The sequence below is a fragment of the Salvelinus fontinalis genome, chromosome 33 (genome assembly GCF_029448725.1).
Source record: "Salvelinus fontinalis isolate EN_2023a chromosome 33, ASM2944872v1, whole genome shotgun sequence".
Classification (NCBI taxonomy): Eukaryota; Metazoa; Chordata; class Actinopteri; order Salmoniformes; family Salmonidae; genus Salvelinus; species Salvelinus fontinalis.
Genome location: NC_074697.1, coordinates 50,588,313 through 50,610,583, shown reverse-complemented (window position 1 = coordinate 50,610,583; position 22,271 = coordinate 50,588,313). Strand labels below are relative to the sequence as shown.

Genomic DNA, 22,271 nt, shown 5'->3' with positions numbered 1-22,271 from the left:
TGGGGAGAAGTCTGTCCATAAAAAAGTGCTGCTCTGCCTTCTTAACAACACTATCAACAAGGCAGGTCCTACAGGCCCTGGTTTTGTCGCACCTGGACTACTGTTCAGTCATGTGGTAAGGTGCCACAAAGAGGGACTTAGGAAAATTGCAGTTGGTTCAGAACAGGGCAGCACGGCTGGCCCTTAAAAGTACACGGAGAGCTAACATTAATGAGATGCATGTCAATCTCTCCTGGCTCAAAGTGAAAGAGTGATTGACTGAGCCAACTCCTCGTGTTACCATGGGGAGCTTGTAACTGGTCAGGCACCGTGTTATGCAGAGATGCGCAAGGTGTCTCCAGTTCGCATTCATTGCCCGGTGCGCTCTATTCCAGCTCCTCGCATTTGCCGGGCTAAAATGGGCATCCAGCCAGGACGGATGGTGCCGGCTCAGCGCTCCTGGTCTCCAGTACACCTCCTTGGGCCAGGATATCCTGCGCCGGCTCTGCGTACTGTGTCTCCGGTGCGTCTGCACAGTCCAGTGCGTCCTGTGTTAGCGCCCCGCACTTGCCGGGCTCAAGTGAGCATCCAGTGTTCTTTCTTTAATAAAAAAGAATGTATGCATACCACGCTGCACCTTGGTCCGATCTTTATGACAAACGTGACAAGTGAAGACATCAAAACTGTGAAATAACACATATGGAATCATGTAGTAACCAAAAAAGTGTTAAATAAATCAAAATATATTTTATATTAGAGATTCTTCAAAGTAGCCACTCTTTGCCTTGATGACAGCTTTGCAAACTCTGGGTATTCTCACAACCAGCTTTATGAGGTAGTCATCTGGAAAGCATTTCAATTAAAAGGTGTGCCTTGTTAAAAGTTCATTTGTGGAATTTATTAATGCTTTTGAGCCAATCAGTTGTGTTGTGACAAGGTAGGGGTGGTATACAGAAGGTAGCCATATTTGGTAAAAGACCAAGCCCATATGGTGGCAAGAACAGCTCAAATAAGCAAAGAGAAACGATAGTCCATCATTACTTTAAGACATAAAGGTCAGTCTATTCAGAATATTTCAAGAACTTTGAAAGTTTCTTCAAATGCAGTCGCAAAAACCATCAAGCGCTATGATGCAACTGGCTCTCATGCGGAGGCCACAGGAAAGGAAGATCCAGAGTTACCTCTGCTGCGGAGGATAAGTTCATTAAAGTTACCAGCTTCATAAATTGCAGCCCAAATAAATGCTTCACACAAGTAACAGACACATCTCAACATCAACTGTTCAGAGGAGACTGTGTGAATCAGGCGTTCATTGTCCAATTTCTGCAAAGAAACCAGTACTAAACGGCACCAATGAGAAGAAAATACTTGCTTGGGCCAAGAAACACGAGCAATGGACATTAAACCAGTGGAAATCTGTCCTTTGGTCTGATGAGTCCAAATGTACGATTTTTGGTTCCATCCGCCATGTCTTTGTGAGACGCCTAGTAGGTGAAGCATGGAGGAGGAGGTGTAATGGTGTGGGAGTGCTTCGCTGGTGACATTGTCAGTGATTTATTTAGAATTCAAGTCACTTTTAAACATTATGGCTACCACAGCATTCTGCAGCGATGCACCATCCCATCTGGTTTGCGCTTAGTGGGACTACCATTTGTTTTTCAACACGACAATGACCCAAAGCACATCTCCAGGCTGTGTAAGGGCTATTTGACCAAGAAGGCGTGTGATGGAGTGCTGCATCAGATGACCTGACCTCCACAATCACCCGACCTCAACCCAATTGAGATGGTTTGGGATGAGATGGACGGGGAGTGAAGGAAAAGCATCCAACAAGTGCTCAGCATATGTGGGAACTCCTTCAAGACTGTCTGAGAAAATGCCAAGAGTGTGCAAAGCTGTCATCAAGGCATTGAAGAATCTAAAATTATTCTATAATGTAGAAAGTAGCAAAAATAAAGAAAACACATTGAATGAGAAGGTGTGTCCAAACTTTTGACTGGTATTATACATGTTGTTGCTATTATTAGGCTAACAGAAGAACACATATCTTTGGACAGATCCAGGAGTCCCGCCACAAGTCCCAGGGATTGCTGGTGGTCATAGGGACAAAGAAAGTACCTTCCTGCCGCTGTCAAGTTGAAATAAAATAGAATGGATAGTTCATTAATAATTTAAAGCCTAGGCAACTTATTGGAAATGTCAGAATAATTGGGATACCAATAGCTAATGTAGGCCATATGCATTTAATTTTAATTTAAAAGTTCCAATTGGTTGTTTACTCACATAAATGCTGCATATTATTGTTAAGAAAAAGGATCACTTCCACGGTGGAGGGTTCAGGCATGGTTCTCCTTTTGTCTATGGTCCAGCTTGCCGCGTCGGATACTCATTCACTGCTGCTGCTGGCCTGGGACGCAAATCACACTTCTCGCCAACTTGGCTAGCCGTGGATATACTGTGCTCTTTTGGACTTCCCCCAGCCAAACAATATCTCTTTTGTCTGCCATCACAGGCCTCTGTTGTGTATCTTGTCACGTCGTCATCATCTTATATTCTCTGAAAAGTCCAACTCTCTTCTCTTGGCGGGTTGTGGCACAGACGCTTCGTATTCTGTAGGCTCCTCTGATGGTGGCACGGCCATGGATTGTAAAAGTTTGCGCACATGGTCAAAGACATCTTGCCTGTCTTGGGCGGGCAGCATCCTCAACTGGTTGAACTTGGGCCAGAGGAATGTTGCCACCTTGTGTGGGTCTTCGATGTTCACCTTCCTCTCCAATCAACCGCTGTGACGCTGTCGAGTCAAGTGCGTGGGGCTGACAGGGATACCTTAGTCTCTCTGACCCGAGACAAACCAGGTTAATTATGAGGAAGATACTTTTTCAGTTCCTCCTGTGTGTCAGAAAATGGCTTTAGGAACTCCAGGGGGATACTGCAGGTCATTCTTTTGCCTCTCTCTCTGAGGGCCTCTTTCTGCGGGCCTCCAGCTTCTCGTGCACTTCATTGTACATGTCCTGAACAGAGTTGAGGGTCGGGTACACCGTACTAAACCTTGTGTCTCCCATCTGCAGCTGGATCTTTGAGAGTTGCGCAGCCAGCCCAGACTACTTGACATAGCTGTAGAGAGTGGTTGCTCATAAGCACATCATAAACTTTCAAACCCGTTGCATGGCAAATAAGATGCCGATGGAAAGCTATATGAATGCATTAGGTCTACATTATTATTATATTGGCTATATTCATTATATTCCTAAATGCACTGTTACTAAAGGTATTACATGTTTATATAAAGCAAAATAATCAGGATAACATACTGCATTGTATTTATTTAGCTTATATCATCATGTCATAAGTAGCCTACCTGACAAGGGACTTTACTGCGGTGAGCGTTTCAGCAACGCCAGGTGCATCGATGGCCAGTGCTGCTCCCTCAAGGCCATGTCACAGCACCGCGTATAGAACTTGGTGCCCGGCAGTCCAGTCTCTGATATGGCCGAAGGGCTAGAACGATGTTGGAGCCCTGGTCAGTTACCCAAACAATTTTGCTTAAAATGACGTAGCGTTGAGGCCAAATTTGGTCACTAGCAGCTTCACTATTTCCCCCGGTTTTGGCATCTTCTGCTGGAAACTGTGCTGTGGGTCAGGTTGGAAATCTGGAAATCGGCAGTAGTATAACGGCATGTTATCGTCAGATAACTAAGCTGCCGATAGTCATCAGTCCGTATGTCAGGATGTTTCAACTTCTCTGTCAAGGTTTCTCTCTTTTCGTCTGCCAGGCTCAGACATCTGGCGGAGACAGTCTGCTGGAAGGGGTAGCATGCACCTTCCCGTAAGTAGCCAGCACATCAATAAGCTTTTGGGCGAGCTCGTCAAAGCCTGCCCCTTCTACAGTACAGGGCCAAAACATCCTTAGAGCAAAAACGGACGGATTTGTCAGGTACCGACTGCTTTACTTTAAGTGGCGCAGTTACGTTTTTGTTTACAAATGCAGACATAGAGGTTTGGACTGGGGAAGAGGCCGTCGCACCAGGGCACCTGTTAAAATGGCACTACAGAGAAGACGTACCAGTTGTTTTGTTGTCATACTTTAAAAATGCCCCGCAACCTTTGCATTTTTCAATGCCAGAGGATTCGCCAGTGGTTGAACAACCAGGTCAAATGTTTTCCAGAGATCAGACTTCCCCTTTCCCTCCTGAGCAACCAATATACATTCGCCTGTGGCAAGACCCTTCTTCACATCCTTCGCATCCATTTTGCTGTGTTATAACAGTTTTCTGAGGTTATAACCAATTTATTAATGCAATTATGGTTGGCTGTCCTATGGTCCGGCCCTACCTTATTGGTCATGCCCTACTACATGCAAGTGCCACATGAATAGAGCATGGTAACGGTTGAAGGGAAATGCTTTTGCTGTCGAAAACAAATGAGGGATTTCATTAACAGAACTTTTCAGTAAGAGAAACAACAAGTAAAACAATGAATAAAATGACTGTAATTGGGTATAGCGTCAGCAACATGGACAACGGGATACACACTGTTGCTGGCTGCACTGCCTGTCCTGCTCATTGACAGAGAGGAGGAGAGAGACACGGTGCTGCATTTCTTATTTTTTTTTTATGTACACAGCCAGACAAGCCCGAGCTGGAATTTCAGGCCCGGCTTGGAATGACAACTCTACCCCTAACCTTGAGCCTAATGCTAACCCTAACTCTGAAGAAACAAATACCCATGTACTTGCAAGTGGGGGAACAAAATACAGTGTGGCAGTCCCCTGCACCTCTCCATGTATATGTATGTTTATGTATCTGTGTCTTTCAGAAGGGTAAAAAAGCGTCAAAAGTCAAATTTGGCTGGACCAATAAAGTGATCTTAAACTTAAACAATTCTGCCACTATTGTCCTTTGTATCATGGCCATCTGCTGATGACCTGTTTTAACGCTGCTGTCTGTCTGTCCCCCGTGCAGGGTCCAAGTCGCGACCGTTCAGTGAGGAGTACAAGCGGATCCCTCCTCCCAAGCCAAAGAGGAACCCTAACACGCAGCTGAGTACCTCCTTTGATGAGTCCTACATCCAGAATCATGGCAACAGGAAGGAAGGAAGGAGGGAAAAGTCCTCATCGCAGAGCCAGAGCCCGAGCCCAGCCCCAGACACGGAGGATGAGGACGAGCCTGTCTACATCGAGATGGTGGGTAACATTCATAGGGACCTGAAGCAACGCCTCCTGGAGGACGAGGACCAGAGTGAATCGGTCTATGAGGAAATGAAATACCCCATGTTCGACGACATGCTCCAGGACGCTAAGTGGGAACAGGACATGGAGCAGGGTCGTTCCTCCTCCTCCCACACCACCCCCCGGGGGTCCCTCTGTGACATCCCCGCCCCCTTCCCCAACTTGCTCACCCACCGGCCGCCCTTGCTGGTCTTTCCGCCAGCGCCTGCCCAGTGCTCGCCTAACTCGGATGAGTCACCCCTCACACCGCTGGACGTCACAAAGCTGCCCATGCTGGAGAATGTTGCCACTGGGTACACCAACAAGCCCGGGGGGGGTGCCTCACCCACGACCTCTGAGGCTCCTCCCCCCTCCTCCTCCCCCCACCACCGCAAGGGGGAGAGAGAGAGAGACAGGAAACGAGAACGGGAGAAGGATAGAGAGCGGGTAGAGCGGGATCACCAATTCACCCACACTATCACTGCGTCTGGTCGCTCCTCTGCCCCTCCCATGCCCTCCACTCTCTACAAGGCATCGGCGTCGGCCCATGGGTATCCCAGAAGCCATTCCGCATGTCCCTCACCTGTAAGCATGGGCCGCTCGATCACACCGCTCAGCCTCAAGCGCCCACCACCTTATGACGCCCTGAAGCTAGGCGGCAGCATGCCTCGATCCACCTCCGTTGCGCATGCCGCCAAGAGCTCGGTTGGTAAGGAAGGGGGAGGCAAACTGAGTAACTCTTCTTCGGCCCACAGCTCCATGCAGAATGTGTCGCGTTCCCGCACCCCTACAAGCCCTCTGGATGAACTCACCAACCTGTTTACCGGTGGACGGAATATGCTAAAGAAGGGATCGGGAGGGAGGAAGGTCAAGGAGTCCACTGAATGTGAGTGCCTATGATTAGGTATTGGCAGCTACAGTATTTTGTGCATGAGGGTTAAATTGTCTCAAATTAGAGAGTGACTGCTAAAAAGTTGCTAAAAGGTATTGAATAAATTCACACATGGATTATACCTGTCAATCTGTCTCCTGACCAGAGACCATGAGAGACACATAGAGAGAGACAGGCCATGTCAGAGAGAAAAAAGAGTGAGAGAGAGAGGCAGTGTCAGAGGGAGAAATATAGAGAAACAGTGTTGGGAATAGAGGAAAATACACAAAGAGATAGGGGGCCAGTGTCAGAGGTGTTTTCAAGACGTTCGAACATTCATAGATGACCAGCAGGGTCAAATAATAATCACAGTGATTGTAGAGGGTACAACAGATCAGCACCTCAGGAGTAAATGGCTTTTCATAGCCGAGCATTGAGAGGTTGAGACAGCAGGTGTGGTAGAGATAGAGAGAGAGAGGGAGGGAGGGAGGGAGGGAGGGAGGGAGGGAGGGAGGGAGGGAGGGAGGGAGGGAGGGTCGGTCGAAAAAACAGCGCGTCTGGGACAAGATGGCATGTCTGGTGAACAGGTCAGGGTTCCATAGCCACAGGCAAAACAGCAGAAACTGGATCAGCAGCATGGCCAGGTGGACTGGGGACAGCCAGGAGACATCAGGCCAGGTAAACCTGAGGCAGTCCTGAGGCATGGTCCTGTAGAGATGAGTCAGAACAAGCCAGAACTGTGCGATATAGTAGGGAGTTGTGGTTTCCAACAGACCAATATTCTACATAGATTAGTGCAGAGCACGTGGCAATAAACTACAATAGCCATAATGCATTGCTCACCCGCTTTGGTGTGTCAGGTAGCCTAGTGGTTAGAGCATTGGGCCAGTAACCAAAAGGTTGCTGGATTGAATCCCAGAGCTGACAGGGTAACAATATGTCACTCTGCACCTGAGCAAGGCAGTTAACCCACTGTTCTCCGGGTGCCGAAGACTTGGATGTTGATTATGGCAGTCCCCCGCACCTCTCTGATTCAGAAGGGTTTGGTTAAATGCCGAAGACACATTTCATTTGAAGGTTTTCAGTTGTACAACTGACTAGGTATCCCCCTTTCCTTTCCTTACTTGTCAGGGAGAGATGAGAGAATGCACTAGAGGGAAAGAAAGCAGTTGCTTTGCGAGGTACAGTATCTCTACCTGAAAATACATGATCTTAGTCACTGGTTACCGAAAATATATATTTTTAAAACATGTTTTAAAAAACAAAAGCCTATGCGACATTAACTTATATAAAAAAAGTCTAAGTCGTTATTTAATCAAATGCATTTTGCCTTTACTACTATAGCCCATAGAAACGCATTGAATAACACAGTCATAACCGGGAAAAAAAGTAGCATAAATAATCAGGAATAAGTAAAAATTCCCTGTCTTAGGTCTGTTAGGATCACCACTTTTTTTTAAGAATGTGTAATGTCAGAATAATAGTAGAGAGAATGATTTATTTCAGCTTTTATTTCTTTCATCACATTCCCAGTGGGTCAGACGTTTACATAAATTCAATTAGTATTTGGTAGCATTGCCTTTAAATTGTTAAACTTGGTCAAACGTGTTGGGTAGCATTCCACAAGCTTCCCACAAAAAGTTGGGTCAATTTTGGCCCATTCCTCCTGACAGAGCTGGTGTAACTGAGTCAGGTTTGTAGGCCTCCTTGCTCCCACAAGCTTTTTCAATTCTGCCCACAAATGTTCTATGGGATTGAGGTCAGGGCTTTGTGATGGCCACTCCAATACCTTGACTTTGTTGTCCTTAAGCCATTTTGCCATAACTTTGGAAGTGTGCTTGTGGTCATTGTCCACTTGGAAGGCCCATTTACGTCCAAGCTTTATCTTCACGACTGATGTTGCTTCAATATAGCCACATAATTTTCCTTATTCATGATGCCATCTATTTTGTGAAGTGCACCAGTCCCTCCTGCAGCAAAGCACCCCCACAACATGATGCTGCCACCCCCGTGCTGCACGGTTGGGATGGTGTTCTTCGACTTGCAAGCCTCCTAATTTTTCCTCCAAACATAACGATGGCCAAACAGTTCTATTTTTGTTTCATCAGACCAGAGGACATTTCTCCAAAAAGTACGATCTTTGTCCCCATGTGCAGTTGCAAACCATAGTCTGGCTTTTTTATGTCGGTTTTGGAGCAGTGGCTTCTTCCTTGATGAGCGGCCTTTCAGGTTATATCGATATAGGACTTGTTTTACTGTGGATATAGATATTTTTATACCCGTTTCCTACAGCTTCTTCACATGGTCCCTTGCTGTTGTTCTAGGATTGATTTGCACTTTTTACAACAAAGTACATTCATCTCTAGGAGACAGAACGCGTCTCCTTCCTGAGCGGTATGATGGCTGCGTGGTCCCATGTTATTTATACTTGCATACTATTGCTTGTACAGATGAACGTGGAACCTTCAGGTGTTTGGAAATTGGTCCCAAGAATGAACCAGACTTGTGGAGGTCTACAATTGGCTGATTTCTTTTGATTTTCCCAGGATGTCAAGCAAAGAGGCACTGAGTTTGAAGGTAGGCCTTGAAATACATCCACAGGTACTCCTCCAATTGACTCAAATGATGTCAATTAGCCTATCAGAAGCTTCTAAAGCCATTACATCATTTTCGGGAATTTTCCAAACTGTTTAAAGGCACGCTTTTTTTAGTGTATGTAAATTTCTGGAATTGTGATACAGTGAATTAGAAGTGAAATAATCTGTCTGTAAACAATTGTTGGAAAAATTACTTGTGTTATGCACAAAGTAGATCCTAACCAACTTGCCAAAACTATAGTTTGTTAACAAGAAATTTGTGGAGTGGTTAAAAAACGAGATTTAATGACTCCAACCTAAGAGTATGTAAACTTCCGACTTCAACTGTATTGAGTATGGGTTACCTTCAGACGAGTCCCGTGACACTTGTGAAAAACCCCCCAGAGATTACCAGTGTGTATGTGAGAGTCTCCCCTTTCCACATAGTTGTCACACTAGTTTGAAGGCCAAACCGTTCGTACGCTACTATTTTCGCAAGAAGACCAATTTTCGGGACGTCTCATGCTCTGACAAACATAGCTGTATATCGTCCACCTTCCACCGCAGTTGCGGAAGGCCGACATTGGCAGATGTGGTGGATTGAAACGCAGCCCATGCAGAAAAACTGACATCTCTAGCTTAAATTGACAGATTCTGACGGGCATTTTTTTTAAATTATGTTACTTGAAGGGGGTGTCAATAGACTCTTAAGGATACAAAACTGTTCTGTAAGCAATGAGGTTTGTGCAGTAGGCTATAGGCCTATGTTGGCTTTGGTTGAATTGCCCTGCCAATGGTGTTCTTCTCAGACCATTTAGAAATTATATATTTTAAATGTATATGATCACAATGGTAATAGAGGATTTGTTATATTCGTTGTGAGACACGGCGGAGTGAGCATAATAATTTGCCTTCTTTATTTTACTGGACTGGTGGCATGCATCTGATGGTCAGAGGGTAGGGAGGAAAGGAGGCTGCCTCTCACCTGTCTCACCGTTCCTCTGCTCTCCCTCCTTGCGCTGAGAAAAGGGGACACAGTCATCAGTCCAGCTGATGTGGTGCATCATGTTGTTACACCTACGACCGGAGAAAGTGAAATATTCCTCGATACTAAAAAAGAGACATGCTACTAACAATAACAACGCAAGCTTATTGAAACACTTCGTTGTACTCATTCATTGCATCTCCAGTGCTGGTTGTAGCATGAGTGCAAGTAGGGAGAACATGCATTCTATGATTTACAGTGGCTTCGGAAAGTATTCAGACCCCTTGACTTTTTCCACATTTTGTTACATTTACAACCTTATTCTAAAATGGATTAAAAAAAATTATCTACACACAATACCACATAACGACAAAGCAAAAACTGTTTTTTAGACATTTTAGCAAATTTATATAGGAAAATAAATATTTATCACATTTACATAAGTATTCAGACTATTTAGTCAGTACTTTGTTGAAGGACCTTTAAAAGTGATTACAGCATCGAGAGTCTTGGGTATGATGCTCCAAGCTTAGCACACCTGTATTTGGGGAGTTTCTCCCACTCTTCTCTACAGATCCTCTCAAGCTCTGTCAGGTTGGGAGCTCTATGGACAATTCCTTGAACCTCGTGGCTTGGTTTTGCTCGGAAATACACTGTCAACACACTGTCAACTGTGAGACCTCATATAGCCAGGTGTGTGCCTTTCCAAATCATGTCCAATCAATTGAATTTAACACAGGTAGAATCCAATCAAGTTGTAGAAACATCTCAAGGATGATTAGTGGAAACAGGATGCACCTGAGCTCAATTTCGAGTCTCATACCAAATACTTATGTAAATAAGGTATTTTTATTGTTTAAAAATGTCCACAAATCTCTAAAGTTTTTGCTTTGTCATTATGGTGTATTGCGTGTAGATTGTGATTTCTTTTTTCATCCATTTCAGAATTACTCTGTAACTTATCAAAATGTGGAAAAAGTCAAGAGGTCTGAATACTTTCCGAAGACACTCTATAAAAGTGTTGAAGAAACTATTGACAGCTCTTTGTTGTATTAAATGAGTCTCTCTCTAGTCAGGGTTTTAAATGTTTTGAAATCTCACTGTATCAACTTTGCTGTCCGCTCGAGGCTTGTTTTTACAGTCTATGGCTCGATGAAACTGTGCAAACACAGTAATCTGAGCTATCTGATTGGTCGGCAGTAGGCCTATAGCTGCATTTAATTTTCTCTCGGGGCCTGCCGGGTTTGCAGAGTTCTACCTTCAGACACATTAAATGGTTAAAAATGGGAAGTCATTAAGTAAAATAAATATTTTATTAAAGTCAATTAACGTGAATACATTATGGTTAATAAGTGAGAAGCAGTAATGGGCAGTCACTACCATCATGTGACTTTTTTTTTTTTTTTTAATATTCTGTGTTGTTTGCAGCATTCAATCCACATAATGCATATTGCATCTACTGTACTGTGTAAAAATCGTAAAAATCAAAAACTGTGATCATTTTTTCAACATCGAACCGAAACCGAACCGACTTAAAAAAAGACTAATCGCTCAGCACTAGTGTGTGTGCCCGGATGTATCAGAGAGCCAGCGAGATGTGGAGAGAGACAGCAGACAGTGTGTGCTGTGGGATTGAGGGTGCATGGAGGAGGTCAAATCAGCAGGTGGTGTTTGTGCATGGGCACTGTCAGCAGTGTTAGGAGTATGTGTCCAGCAAGGAGAATTAGCATGAGCCTAGAACTTCTGTGACACACTGCCTCTCCCATAAACCAGTCATGATGCAGATCACAAGCATGGGCACACACACACACACACACAGACACACAGAAAGACTCCCTCAATCTCACACACTCATCCCCCCCACACACATGCAAACTAAGAATAAAAAAGCAACTGAAGTACTCAATTTAAAAACACGTTCCAAACCAGTTCTCAATGAGATTATTAATCCCCACTTGGAATCCTGGAATCCTGTTAGACAGAACCTTTAACGTTGCTGTGGATGTCGCAGATTGAACCAGATTATAGAGAAAGTGCGCCACAGATTATAGTAAACTCTCATGAGGACCTCTTCACCATCAACCACATACTGGCATGCAAGGCAAGCCACACGGTAACGCACGGCAAGGCAACCCATAAGGTGCCCTAAATGGGATCAAGAGGGTAAAGTCTGATTTCTGTGTCTAGAATGGCACTGATTTAGGTTAAATCCATTGATTTCAGTTTTTATGAAATAATACACAGAGCTTTTTAATGTTTGGTGTCCATATTAGGAATCTATTCTTCACAGCATTATATTCTTCACTATAATTCTGTGTTGACTTGCCGGGCTGATACCAGTCTCCTGTCATAGGACTTGGCTGCGCTTGTCTTATTGTTTAATTCTTTCTGATTGGCGAAGGCCTTTGCTCTGGTGCCAGGGGGAGATATTTTGGGCCCTCTGATTGGCTGCGATACATCAACGAAGCTCTGTGCACCCAATAAAAGTATAACCTCCAGGATCCAGCAGCATGGGGCTAGAGAGGCAGGGGAGGTTAGAAGATTCTGGAGCATAGCAGTGTAGCAGCAGTATAACACAGCATGGCTGGCCTATTTATAGGCCTGAAATTGCATGCATCCTGAGACTCACAGCACAGCACAGCACAGAGTGTAGCAGGAATACAACACGCGAACAGGAATAGGAACAAACACATGGCACGGATGATAGTCGAGAGTCGTAGTGTTTACCCACATGGAAAATATGTATACAGTACCAGTCACAAGTTTGGACACACCTACTAATTCAAGGGTTTTTCTTTATACTCTCTGGTACAACGCTAGCGTCCCACCTCGACAACAGAAAGTGAAATTGCAGGGCGCCAAATTCAAAACAACAGAAATCCCATAATTGAAATTCGTCAAACATACAAGTATTACAAACCATTTTAAAGATAAACTTCTTGTAAATCCAACCACAGTGTCCGATTTCAAATAGGCTAAAAAAGCACACCAAACGATTATGTTAGGTCAGCGCCTAGTCACAGAAAACCATACAGACATTTTCCAGCCAAGGTGAGGGCTAACAAAAGTCAGAAATAACGATTAAATTAATCACTAACACTTGATGATCTTCATCAGCTGGCACTCACAGGACTTCATGTTACACATTAAATGTGTGTTTTGCTCGATAAAGTTCTTCTTTATGTCCAAAAACCTCATTTGAAATTGGTGTGTTATGTTCAGAAATGCATTGTCTCAAACAAACATCCGGTGAATGTGCAAAGAGCCACATCAAATTACAGAAATACTCATCATAAACATTGATAAAAGATACAAGTGTTAAACATACGAATAAAGATAAACTTCTCCTTAATGCAACCGCTGTATCAGATTTCAAAAAGGCTTTACGGCGAAAGCACACTTTGCGATTATGTTAGGTCAGCGCCTAGCCACAGAAAACAATACAGCCATTTTCCAGCCAAGCAAAGGTGTCACAAAAGTCAGAAATAGCATTAAAATTAATCACTTACCTTTGATGATCTTGATCTGGTGGCACTTCCAGGTCTCCATGTTAGACAATAAATGTTTGTTTTGTTCGATAATGTCCCTCTTTATGACCAAAAACCTCATTTTTGTTCGCGCGTTTAGTCCAGTAATCCGAATGCACAATGCGTGGGCACTAAATCCAGATGAAAAGTTTTTTAAAAGTACAATAAAAGTTCTTAGAAACATGTCAAACGATGTTTAAAATCAATCCTCAGGTTGTTTTTGTCATAAATAACATTTTAACCGGACAAAAGCTTCGTCAATAGAAAAGGAGAAACAAGAAAGGCGCGCTCCCGATCACGCGCTTGGCTCATGTCTGGAAATTTCCACTGTCCTCTCATTGAAAGTGCTGTATCTCCCTTATTTTCAGAGTAAAAGCCTGAAACAATGCCTAAAGACTGGTCACATGTAGAGGAAGCCATAGAGCTCGTGAACTGGGTCCTAAGTCTTTGTATGGTGGATAGGCTTTCAATGGAAAACAGCCTTTCAAAATAATAGTACTTACTGGTTGGATTTTGCCATATCAGTTATGTTATACTCACAGACATTATTTTAACCGTTTTGGACACTTTAGAGTGTTTTCTATCCAAATCTACTAATTATATGCATATCCTAGCTTCTGGGCCTGAGTAACAGGCAGTTTAATTTGGGCACGCTTTTCATCCGGAGGTAAAAATACTGCCCCCTGCCCAAGAGAGGTTATTTATACTATTTCCTACATTATAGAATAATAGTGAATACATCAAAACTATGAAATAACACTTATGGAGTCATGTAGTTACCAAAAAAGTGTTAAACAAATAAAAATATATTTTAGATTTTAGATTCTTCAAATTAGCCACCCTTTGCCTTGATGACAGCTTTGCACACTCTTGGCATTCTCTCAACCAATTTCACCTGGAAAGCTTTTCCAACAGTCTTGAAGGAGTTCCCACATACGCTGAGCACTTTTTGGCTGCGTTTACTTCACTCTGCGGTCCAACTCATCCCAAACCATCTCAATTGGTTTGAGGTCGGGTGATTCTGGAGGCCAAGTCATCTGATGCAGCACTCCATCACACTCCTTCTTGGTCAAATAGCCTTTACACAGCCTGGAGGTGTGCTTTGGGTCATTGTCCTGATGAAAAACAAATGATAGTCCCACTACTGTGGTAGCCATGCTGGTTAAGTGTGCCATGAATTCAAAATAAATCACTGACAGTGTCACCAGCAAAGCACCCCCACACCATCACACCTCCTCCTCCATGCTTCATGGTGGGAACCACACATGCAGAGATCATCAACCGTTCACCTACTCTGATTCTAACAAAGACACAGCGGTTGGAACCAAAATTCTAAAATTTGGACTCATCAGACCAAAGGACAGATTTCCACTGTCTAATGTCCATTGTTCTTGTTTCTTGGCTCAAGCAAGTCTCTTCATCTCATTGGTGTCCTTTTGTGGTGTTTTTTATGTAGCAATTCGACAATGAAGGCCTGATTCACACATTCTCCTCTGAACAGTTGATGTTGAGATGTGTCTGTTACTTGAACACTGAAGCATTTATTTGGGCTGCAATATCTGAGGCTGGTAATTCTAATGAACTTATCCTCTGCAGCAGAGGGAAGTCTGGGTCTTCCTTTCCTCTGGCGTTCCTAATGAAAGCCAGTTTAATCCGAAAAAATTCAAGAAACTTGAATTTTTCCGGATTTACTGACCTTCGTGTCTTAAAGTAATGATGGACTGTCATTTCTCTTCCTTTATTTTGAACTTATTTGAAATTCCACAAATCAACTTTTAACAAGGCACAAATGTTAATTGAAATGCAATTCCAGGTGACTACCTCATGAAGCTGGTTGAGAGAACGCCAATAGTGTGTAAAACTGTCATCAAGACAAAGGATAGCTACCTAAGTATAACATATATTTTGATTTGTTTAACACTTTTTTGATTACTACATGATTTCATGTGTGTTATTTCATAGTTTTGATGTTTTTACTATTATTCTACAAATTTGATACTAGTAAAAATAAAGAAAAACCCTGGAATGTGTAGGTGTGTCCGAACTTTTGACTGGTATTGTAGATGTTTTCTCAAATATGGAAATTATTTTGTTAATGACAGATGGCTGCTATGTTTATTTTTATTTTGGTTGAGACAGGTTGGTTTGAGAATGTTGTACTAAGAGGGACTGACCCAGATTTTCCCGGAGCCCCACCTCAAGTGTAGCTTCTTAAAGTAAAACTTCAATGAATGTTAATCTTCAGTACTGTTACAAACGTCTCAAATTATCTATGTAAATTCAGAGTGGCTGCTAAAAAGTTGCAAAAAAGTACTGAATATATCCACCCACGGGTTATACCTGTCAATCTGTCTTCTACCCAGATACACTGAGAGAAAAATAAAGACACAGGCCATTTAAGAAAGAAAAAAAGAGGAGGGGGCGGGTGGATGCATTGTTAGAAGGAGAAAGATAGACAGTGTTGGGAATAGATTAAGAGACACAAAGAGAGAGGGAGGCAGTGTCAGATGTGTATGTGTGTGTGTTTGTGTTTGTGTATGTGTGTGTGCACGTGTGTGTGTCCGGTGTATAAGAGAGCCAGTGATATGTGGAGAGAGAAAACAGACAGTGTTTGTATTTATAATGGATCCCCATTAGCATCTACTCTTTCTGGGGTCTGGCAAAATTAAGGCAGTTATATACAATTTAAAAAACATTACAATACATTTCACAACATACAGTTGAAGTCAGAAGTTTACATTCGTTTTTCACAATTCTTGGCATTTCATCCGAGTAAAAATTCCCTGTTTTAGGTCAATTAGGTCACCATTTTATTTTATGAATGTAAAATGTCAGAATAATAGTAGAGAGAATGATTTATTTCAGCTTTCGTTTCTTTCATCACATTCCCAGTGGGTCAGAAGTTTACATACACTCAATTAGTATTTGGTAGCATCTCCATTAAATTGTTTAACCTGGGTAAAACATTTTGGGTAGCCTTCCACAAGCTTCCAACAATAAGTTGGGTGAGTTTTGGTCCATTCTTCCTGACAGAGCTGGTGTAATTGAATCAGGTTTGTAGGTCTCCTTGCTCCCACAAGTTTTTTCGGTTCTGCCCACAAATTTTTTATATGGTTAAGGTCCGGGCTTTGTGATGGCCACTCCAATACCTTGACTTTGTTGTCCTTCAGCCATTTTGCCACAACTTTGGAAGAATGCTTGGGGTCATTGTCCATTTGGAAGTCCCAATTGCGACCAAGCTTTAACTTCCTGACTGATGTCTTGAGATGTTGCTTCAATATATCCACATACTTTTCCTACCTCATTACGCCATCGATTTTGTGAAGTGCACCAGTCCTTCCTGCATCTAAGCACCCCCACAACATGATGCTGCCACACCCGTGCTTCACGGTTGGGATGGTGTAAGGCTTGCAAGCCTCCCCCTTTTTCCTCCAAACATAACAATGGTCATTATGGCCAAACAGTTCTATTTTTGTTTCATCAGACCAGAGGACATTTCTCCAAAAAGTACGATCTTTGTCTCAATGTGCAGCTGCAAACCGTAGTCTGGCTTTTTTTAATGCCGTTTTTTGAGCAGTGGCTTCTTCCTTGCTGAGCGGCCTTTCAGGTTACGTCGATACAGGACTTGTTTTACTGTGGATATATATACTTTTGTACCTGTTTCCTCCAGCATCTTCACAAGGTCCTTTGCTGTTGTTCTGGGATTGATTTGCACTTTTCGCACCAAAGTACGTTCATCTCTAGGAGACAGAACGCTTCTCCTTCCTGAGCGGTATGACGGCTGCGTGGTCCCATGGTGTTTATACTTGTGTACTATTATTTATACAGATGAACGTGGTACCTTCAGGCATTTGGACATTTCTCCCAAGGATGAACCAGACTTGTGGAGGTCTACAATTTTTTTTTCTGAGGTCTTGGCTGATTTATTTTGATTTTCCCATCATGTCAAGTAAAGAGGCACTGAGTTTGAAGGTAGGCCTTGAAATACATCCACAGGTACACCTTCAATTGACTCAAATTATGTAAATTAGCCTATCAGACGCTTCTAAATCCATGACATAATATTATGCAATTTTCCAAGCTGTTTAAAGGCACAGTCATCTAAGTGTATGTAAACTTCTGACCCACTGGAATTGTGATACAGTGAATTATAAGTGAAATAATCTGTCTGTAAACAATTGTTGGAAAACTTACTTGTGTCATGCACAAAGCAGATGTCCTAACCGACTTGCCAAAACTATAGGTTGTTAACAAGAAATTTGTGGAGGGGTTGAAAAACAAGTTTTAATGACTCCAACCTAAGTGTATGTAAACTTCCGACTTCAACTGTATTAAGTATGTGCCCTCAGGCCACTACTATACTATCACATATCTTACAACATGAAATCCATGTGTATGTGTGTGTATAGTGTGTATATTTTCTGCTGTGGAATTGAGGGAGCATGGAGGAGGCAAGACCAACGGGTGGTGTGTGTGTGCACAGACGCTGTCAGTCAGTGTGTGTCCAGCAAGGAGAATTAGCATGAGCCCAGAACTGAAATATATTTATATTTTTTACTTTTACCCCGTTTTGTCCCCAATTTCGTGGTATCCAATTGGTCGTCAGTCTTGTCTCATCGCTGCAACTCCCGTATGGACTCGGGAGAGGTGAAGGTCGAGGGCCGTGCGTCCTCCAAAACACAACCCAGCCAAGCCGCACTGCTTCTTGACACAATGCCCGCTTAACCCGGAAGCCAGCCGCACCAATGTGTCGGAGCAAACACCGTACACCTGCACCCGACCCGCCACAGGAGTCGTTAGGGTGCGATGGGACAAGAACATTCCTGCCGGACAAACCCTCCCCTAACCCGGACGACGCGCGGCCAATTGTCTGCCACTCCATGGGTCTCCCAGTCGCGGCCAGCTGCGACAGAGCCTGGACTCGAACCAGCATCTCTAGTGGCACATCTAGCACTGGGATGCAGTACCTTAGACAACTGCGATGCAGTAGCTTAGACCACTCGGGAGCCCAGAACTTCTGTGAAACACTACTTCTCCCATAGTCCTATCATGATGCAGATCACACACACACACGCACCTGACCAATTGTGCTATTTTGTGTTTTTCAACCTCTCCTTGACCTAGTCTGCAATACCTACATGTTTCAAGCAGACCACCATAGTCCCTGTGCCCAAGAATGCCAAGGTGCTCAATGAACTGCATTCTCATGTAGGTGTTTCTTTTGTCCAGGTGGGAAAGGGCAGTGTGGAGTGCAATAGAGATTACATCATCTGTGGCTCTGTTGGAGCAGTATGCGAATTGGAGTAGTTCCAGGGTGTTTGCGATGATGGTGTTGATGTGAGCTCACCAGCCTTTCAAGGCATTTTCCTGACTAGAGATGTGAGTGCTACAGGGCGACATAGCAACACGAAAACACTCTCTCTCTCTCTCTCTCTCTCTCTCTCTCTCTCTCTCTCTCTCTCTCTCTCTCTCTCTCCTCTCCTCTCTCCTCTCTCTCTCCTCTCTCTCTCTCTCTCTCTCTCTCTCTCTCTCTCTCTCTCTCTCTCTCTCTCCTCTCTGTCTCTCATCTCTCTCTCTCTCTCTCTCTCTCTCTCTCCTCTCCTCTCTCTCTCTCTCTCTCTCTCTCTCTCTCTCTCTCTCTCTCTCTCTCTCTCTCTCTCTCTCTCTCTCTCTCTCTCTCTCTCTCTCTCTCTCTCTCTCTCTCTCTCTCTCTCTCTCTCTTTTTTCTCTGCTCTGGCTGGCAAATGGACCGTGCTCAAGAAGGTTATTACGGCTCATACACTTGCCAGTGAATATAATTGAAAAAAGCTTTCATCTGCTAGCAAAGCAATTTCCTTAATGCCTTTAGAGCACATGAAGGACGTGATGAATGTGGTGGCAAATGGACAGGCTGTGAGCGCAGGTTGCAGGGTTTAAAAAGACAGCCCAGCCGCCCAGCAGAGGACAGGAAGAGAGGGATGAGGACGTGTGGGCGGGCGGAGAAAGGAGAAAGCATGAGTAGAATAAGCATGCAGAAATGGACAGTGTAGAAGAGAAGGGATGACCAGAACACGACACCATGATCTCGCTGGTGTAGGGTGCTAGACCATACAACCTGAGGGGTTGTACAGAGATAATAGGCCATCTGGCTTTGCTGTAGCATCCTCTTGGCACAATGTAGACAACCTTATCTGCAACATTTTTGGAAGTATGGCCTCCTCCCTTCCTTGCTACACACCTCTGCACCCAACAGTATTCAGCTCTGTAGTGACACCCCGTGGTCATATCATACTGCAGTATCTTAACATCCCGAAAGAGCCAAGGACTCCCTAGGGACCTGTTCTGTGTTGATCTGAGAGGATTGGAGTGGAGCCCTGATTGAAGATCTGATCCTTTCTTATCTACATACATTTGTATTTGTATTTATTTGGGGGGTGATTTAACATTTATTTAGTCAGGGATGTCATATTGAAACTCATGCTGCTGTTTTTTTTAGTGACCCCTGCACGACATACAACATAATAAACACATACATCAATACAAAATAAATACACTATGGAAGTAAATATGAACCTTTGCTTAGACAGGGAAGTCATATTGAGAGACTCGGGTCTCTTATTCAAATGACCCATGCACAACATATAAAATACAAAACACACACATCAAATATAATGTATACACCAGGGAAGCAAATACCAAAATACACATAATCAATCAAATAATCATGGCATTAAAACAACCTTAGGGGGATAGCTTTGTCCAATTCTTCCTGGAGTTCATTCCATGTCTGATATATATATATATATATATAATCGAATGCAGTTTTCCCTAATCATGATGAGGTACGGGGGACATCAAGAAGAAGCCAGTTCTGTGAGCAAGTCAATGGCTGTGTTTACACAGGAAGCCCAATTCAGATCTTATGCTAATTAGTTCCTTATCTGATACCTATCTGATCTTTCCACTAATGGGTGAACAGGTGAAATGGGTGAACAGGCAAAATAAATATGCAATCTAATCTTTTGACTTCCATTTCCAAATGTGGATCTCAGTGGAGGCTCTTCAGAGGAGGAATGGGAGAACCATCCTCCTCAGTGAATTTCATAAAATGTTTAATTGTAAAACATTTTAAAAGTAAAACTTTTTAGATAATACTATACTAAATATAATCACATCACCAAATAACTGATTAAAACACACTATTTTGCAAAGGTCTACAGTAGCCTCAACAGCACTCTGTAGGATAGCACCATGGTGTAGCCGGAGGACAACTAAGATTCCGTCCTCCTCTCGGTACAAATTCAATACAAAACCTAGGAGGCTCATGGTGTTCACTCCCTCCCATAGACTTACAGAGTAATTATGACAACTTCCGGAGGTTGTCCTCTAGCCTATCAGAGGTCTTGCAGGATGAACTGACATGTTGTCCACCCAATCAAAGTATCAGATAATTCATCTAGCACTGACAGCATGCGCTACAGCTAGCTAGCACTACGGTGAATAAAAGGTGGTGAGTAGTTGACTCAAAGAGAGAGGAAGACAATAGTGGAACAGTTTTAAACAAATTAATTTCTTCCAAAACGAAGGAGAAGCAAGAGAGAAATAGAGAGGGAGAGATTGTCATTTTTTTCACTCTCAGTTTCACTTCCCTAACTAGCAAATGCAGCTAGCTAGCCAAGCCTACTGAAACACCCTGCTCAAACAGAGGGATGCTATGTTAGCTAGCTGGCCATGACTTTCCAACACAACACTGGAACTCTCCCAAGTCAAGGTAAGCTTTTGATTTGTTGTGCATTAAAGTCCACAAGCAAATACAGTGTGGCTGTTATGAGAGTGAACTCTACGCGTGATCAAAGGTGTAGTCATTCCGCTGATTCTGTAGATTTTTTTTTCTCTTAAACATAACAAACTGCAACTGTTGGACTCATGATTACACCCTATAGCAGCTAGATGCAGGCAAGAGTTTGCAAGGCGGTATTGAATGTCACTTTCTATCACCTCAAATGTGTCTCTCGAACCTACGTTGTAAACTTTCATTCATCGGCTAGGTTGTAGCAACCTCATGAGCATAGGGGAAATTAAAGTACCACGTGAACTGGGTGAATTGAATATGAATGAGAGTCATCCAATATGCAGTAATAGAAATAAGGCCATGCTCATGAAACATGTTTTGTCCTCCCAGATCTCAATCCTGATACAATTCTTATGTTCCATATGTGACCTCAGTCTGGACCCTCAGATCAGAGTTTTTTGGGCTGTGAATTGGCTTTTTTTTGCATATGACCTGCCGCTACCACGACAAGCACCCAAAATGTAAAGGAACAGTGACAGAAAATGAGCATTCCATCTGTATGCTACTTCAGAGGCTGCATCAGTGTAAATGCGCAACTTTGATATGGGCCACATGTAAATCTGAGTAAAATTGGATACAAATCTGAATTAGGTTCTTAGTTTGGTAGTATAAACACAGGTGGTATGCCTCCAATTAAGAAGGGATGAGTGACAGGTATGCTGTGCTTAAAAAGGCAGCCAAATTCTGGTTTTATTCCCACGTATTGGTCTTTTGACAGCTCTTTCTACAATATTTGGGGAAAAGATCGGAATTGGGCTGTCTGTGTAAATGCAACTGTAGGGAGTTCCTGTAAAACTGCATTAAGCAGCAATGGAAACCAGGCCACAGTAGATGGTGGTCTGGTTTCAGTAATAACAGGAAGGGGACTGTGGTACACCGAGTCCAGAGGTTTTAGTGTAGTGGTGGCAGCGTGCATATAGATTGCGTATAAGCATTTACTAAATGTGATAGCCTTTTGAAAACAACCCTCTCCCTCCCAGGTGAGGCCAAGACCAGGAGCCACAGTACAGAACCTCTATCCAGGCACGAGAGCAAAGCTCACCACGGAGGCAGCCAGGAGTCTCCCAAATCCCAGGAGTGGGATGGGCCCTCCGGACATTCATCCAACCCCACTGCCATGCCCAGCCGCCTGGGACGCTCTTCTGTCAGCCCCACCATGATGCTGGGGAGTGGGGTCACAGGTGAGGGCTTCTGCCTGGAGTTACACACAAATTGTTTTTAATTACAGAAATGAATGTGGAAGAGAATGTTTCTATTAATTGATTGGTTTTGAATTAATGTGTTTTAGATGGAAAT

The 22,271-nt window shown here is 43.4% G+C and overlaps 1 protein-coding gene across 2 annotated transcripts in view; it reads left to right on the top strand.

Annotated features, from left to right (window-relative positions):
- Positions 1–22,271, top strand: part of nyap2a (neuronal tyrosine-phosphorylated phosphoinositide-3-kinase adaptor 2a) — a 103,350-nt gene that overhangs the window by 57,543 nt on the left and 23,536 nt on the right. For both annotated transcript variants that reach the window (XM_055896602.1, XM_055896601.1), the window contains exons 4-5: positions 4,941–6,071; positions 21,956–22,156. In XM_055896602.1, coding sequence (XP_055752577.1) covers positions 4,941–6,071; positions 21,956–22,156 — 1,332 coding nt within the window. The remainder of the gene's footprint in view (positions 1–4,940; positions 6,072–21,955; positions 22,157–22,271) is intronic.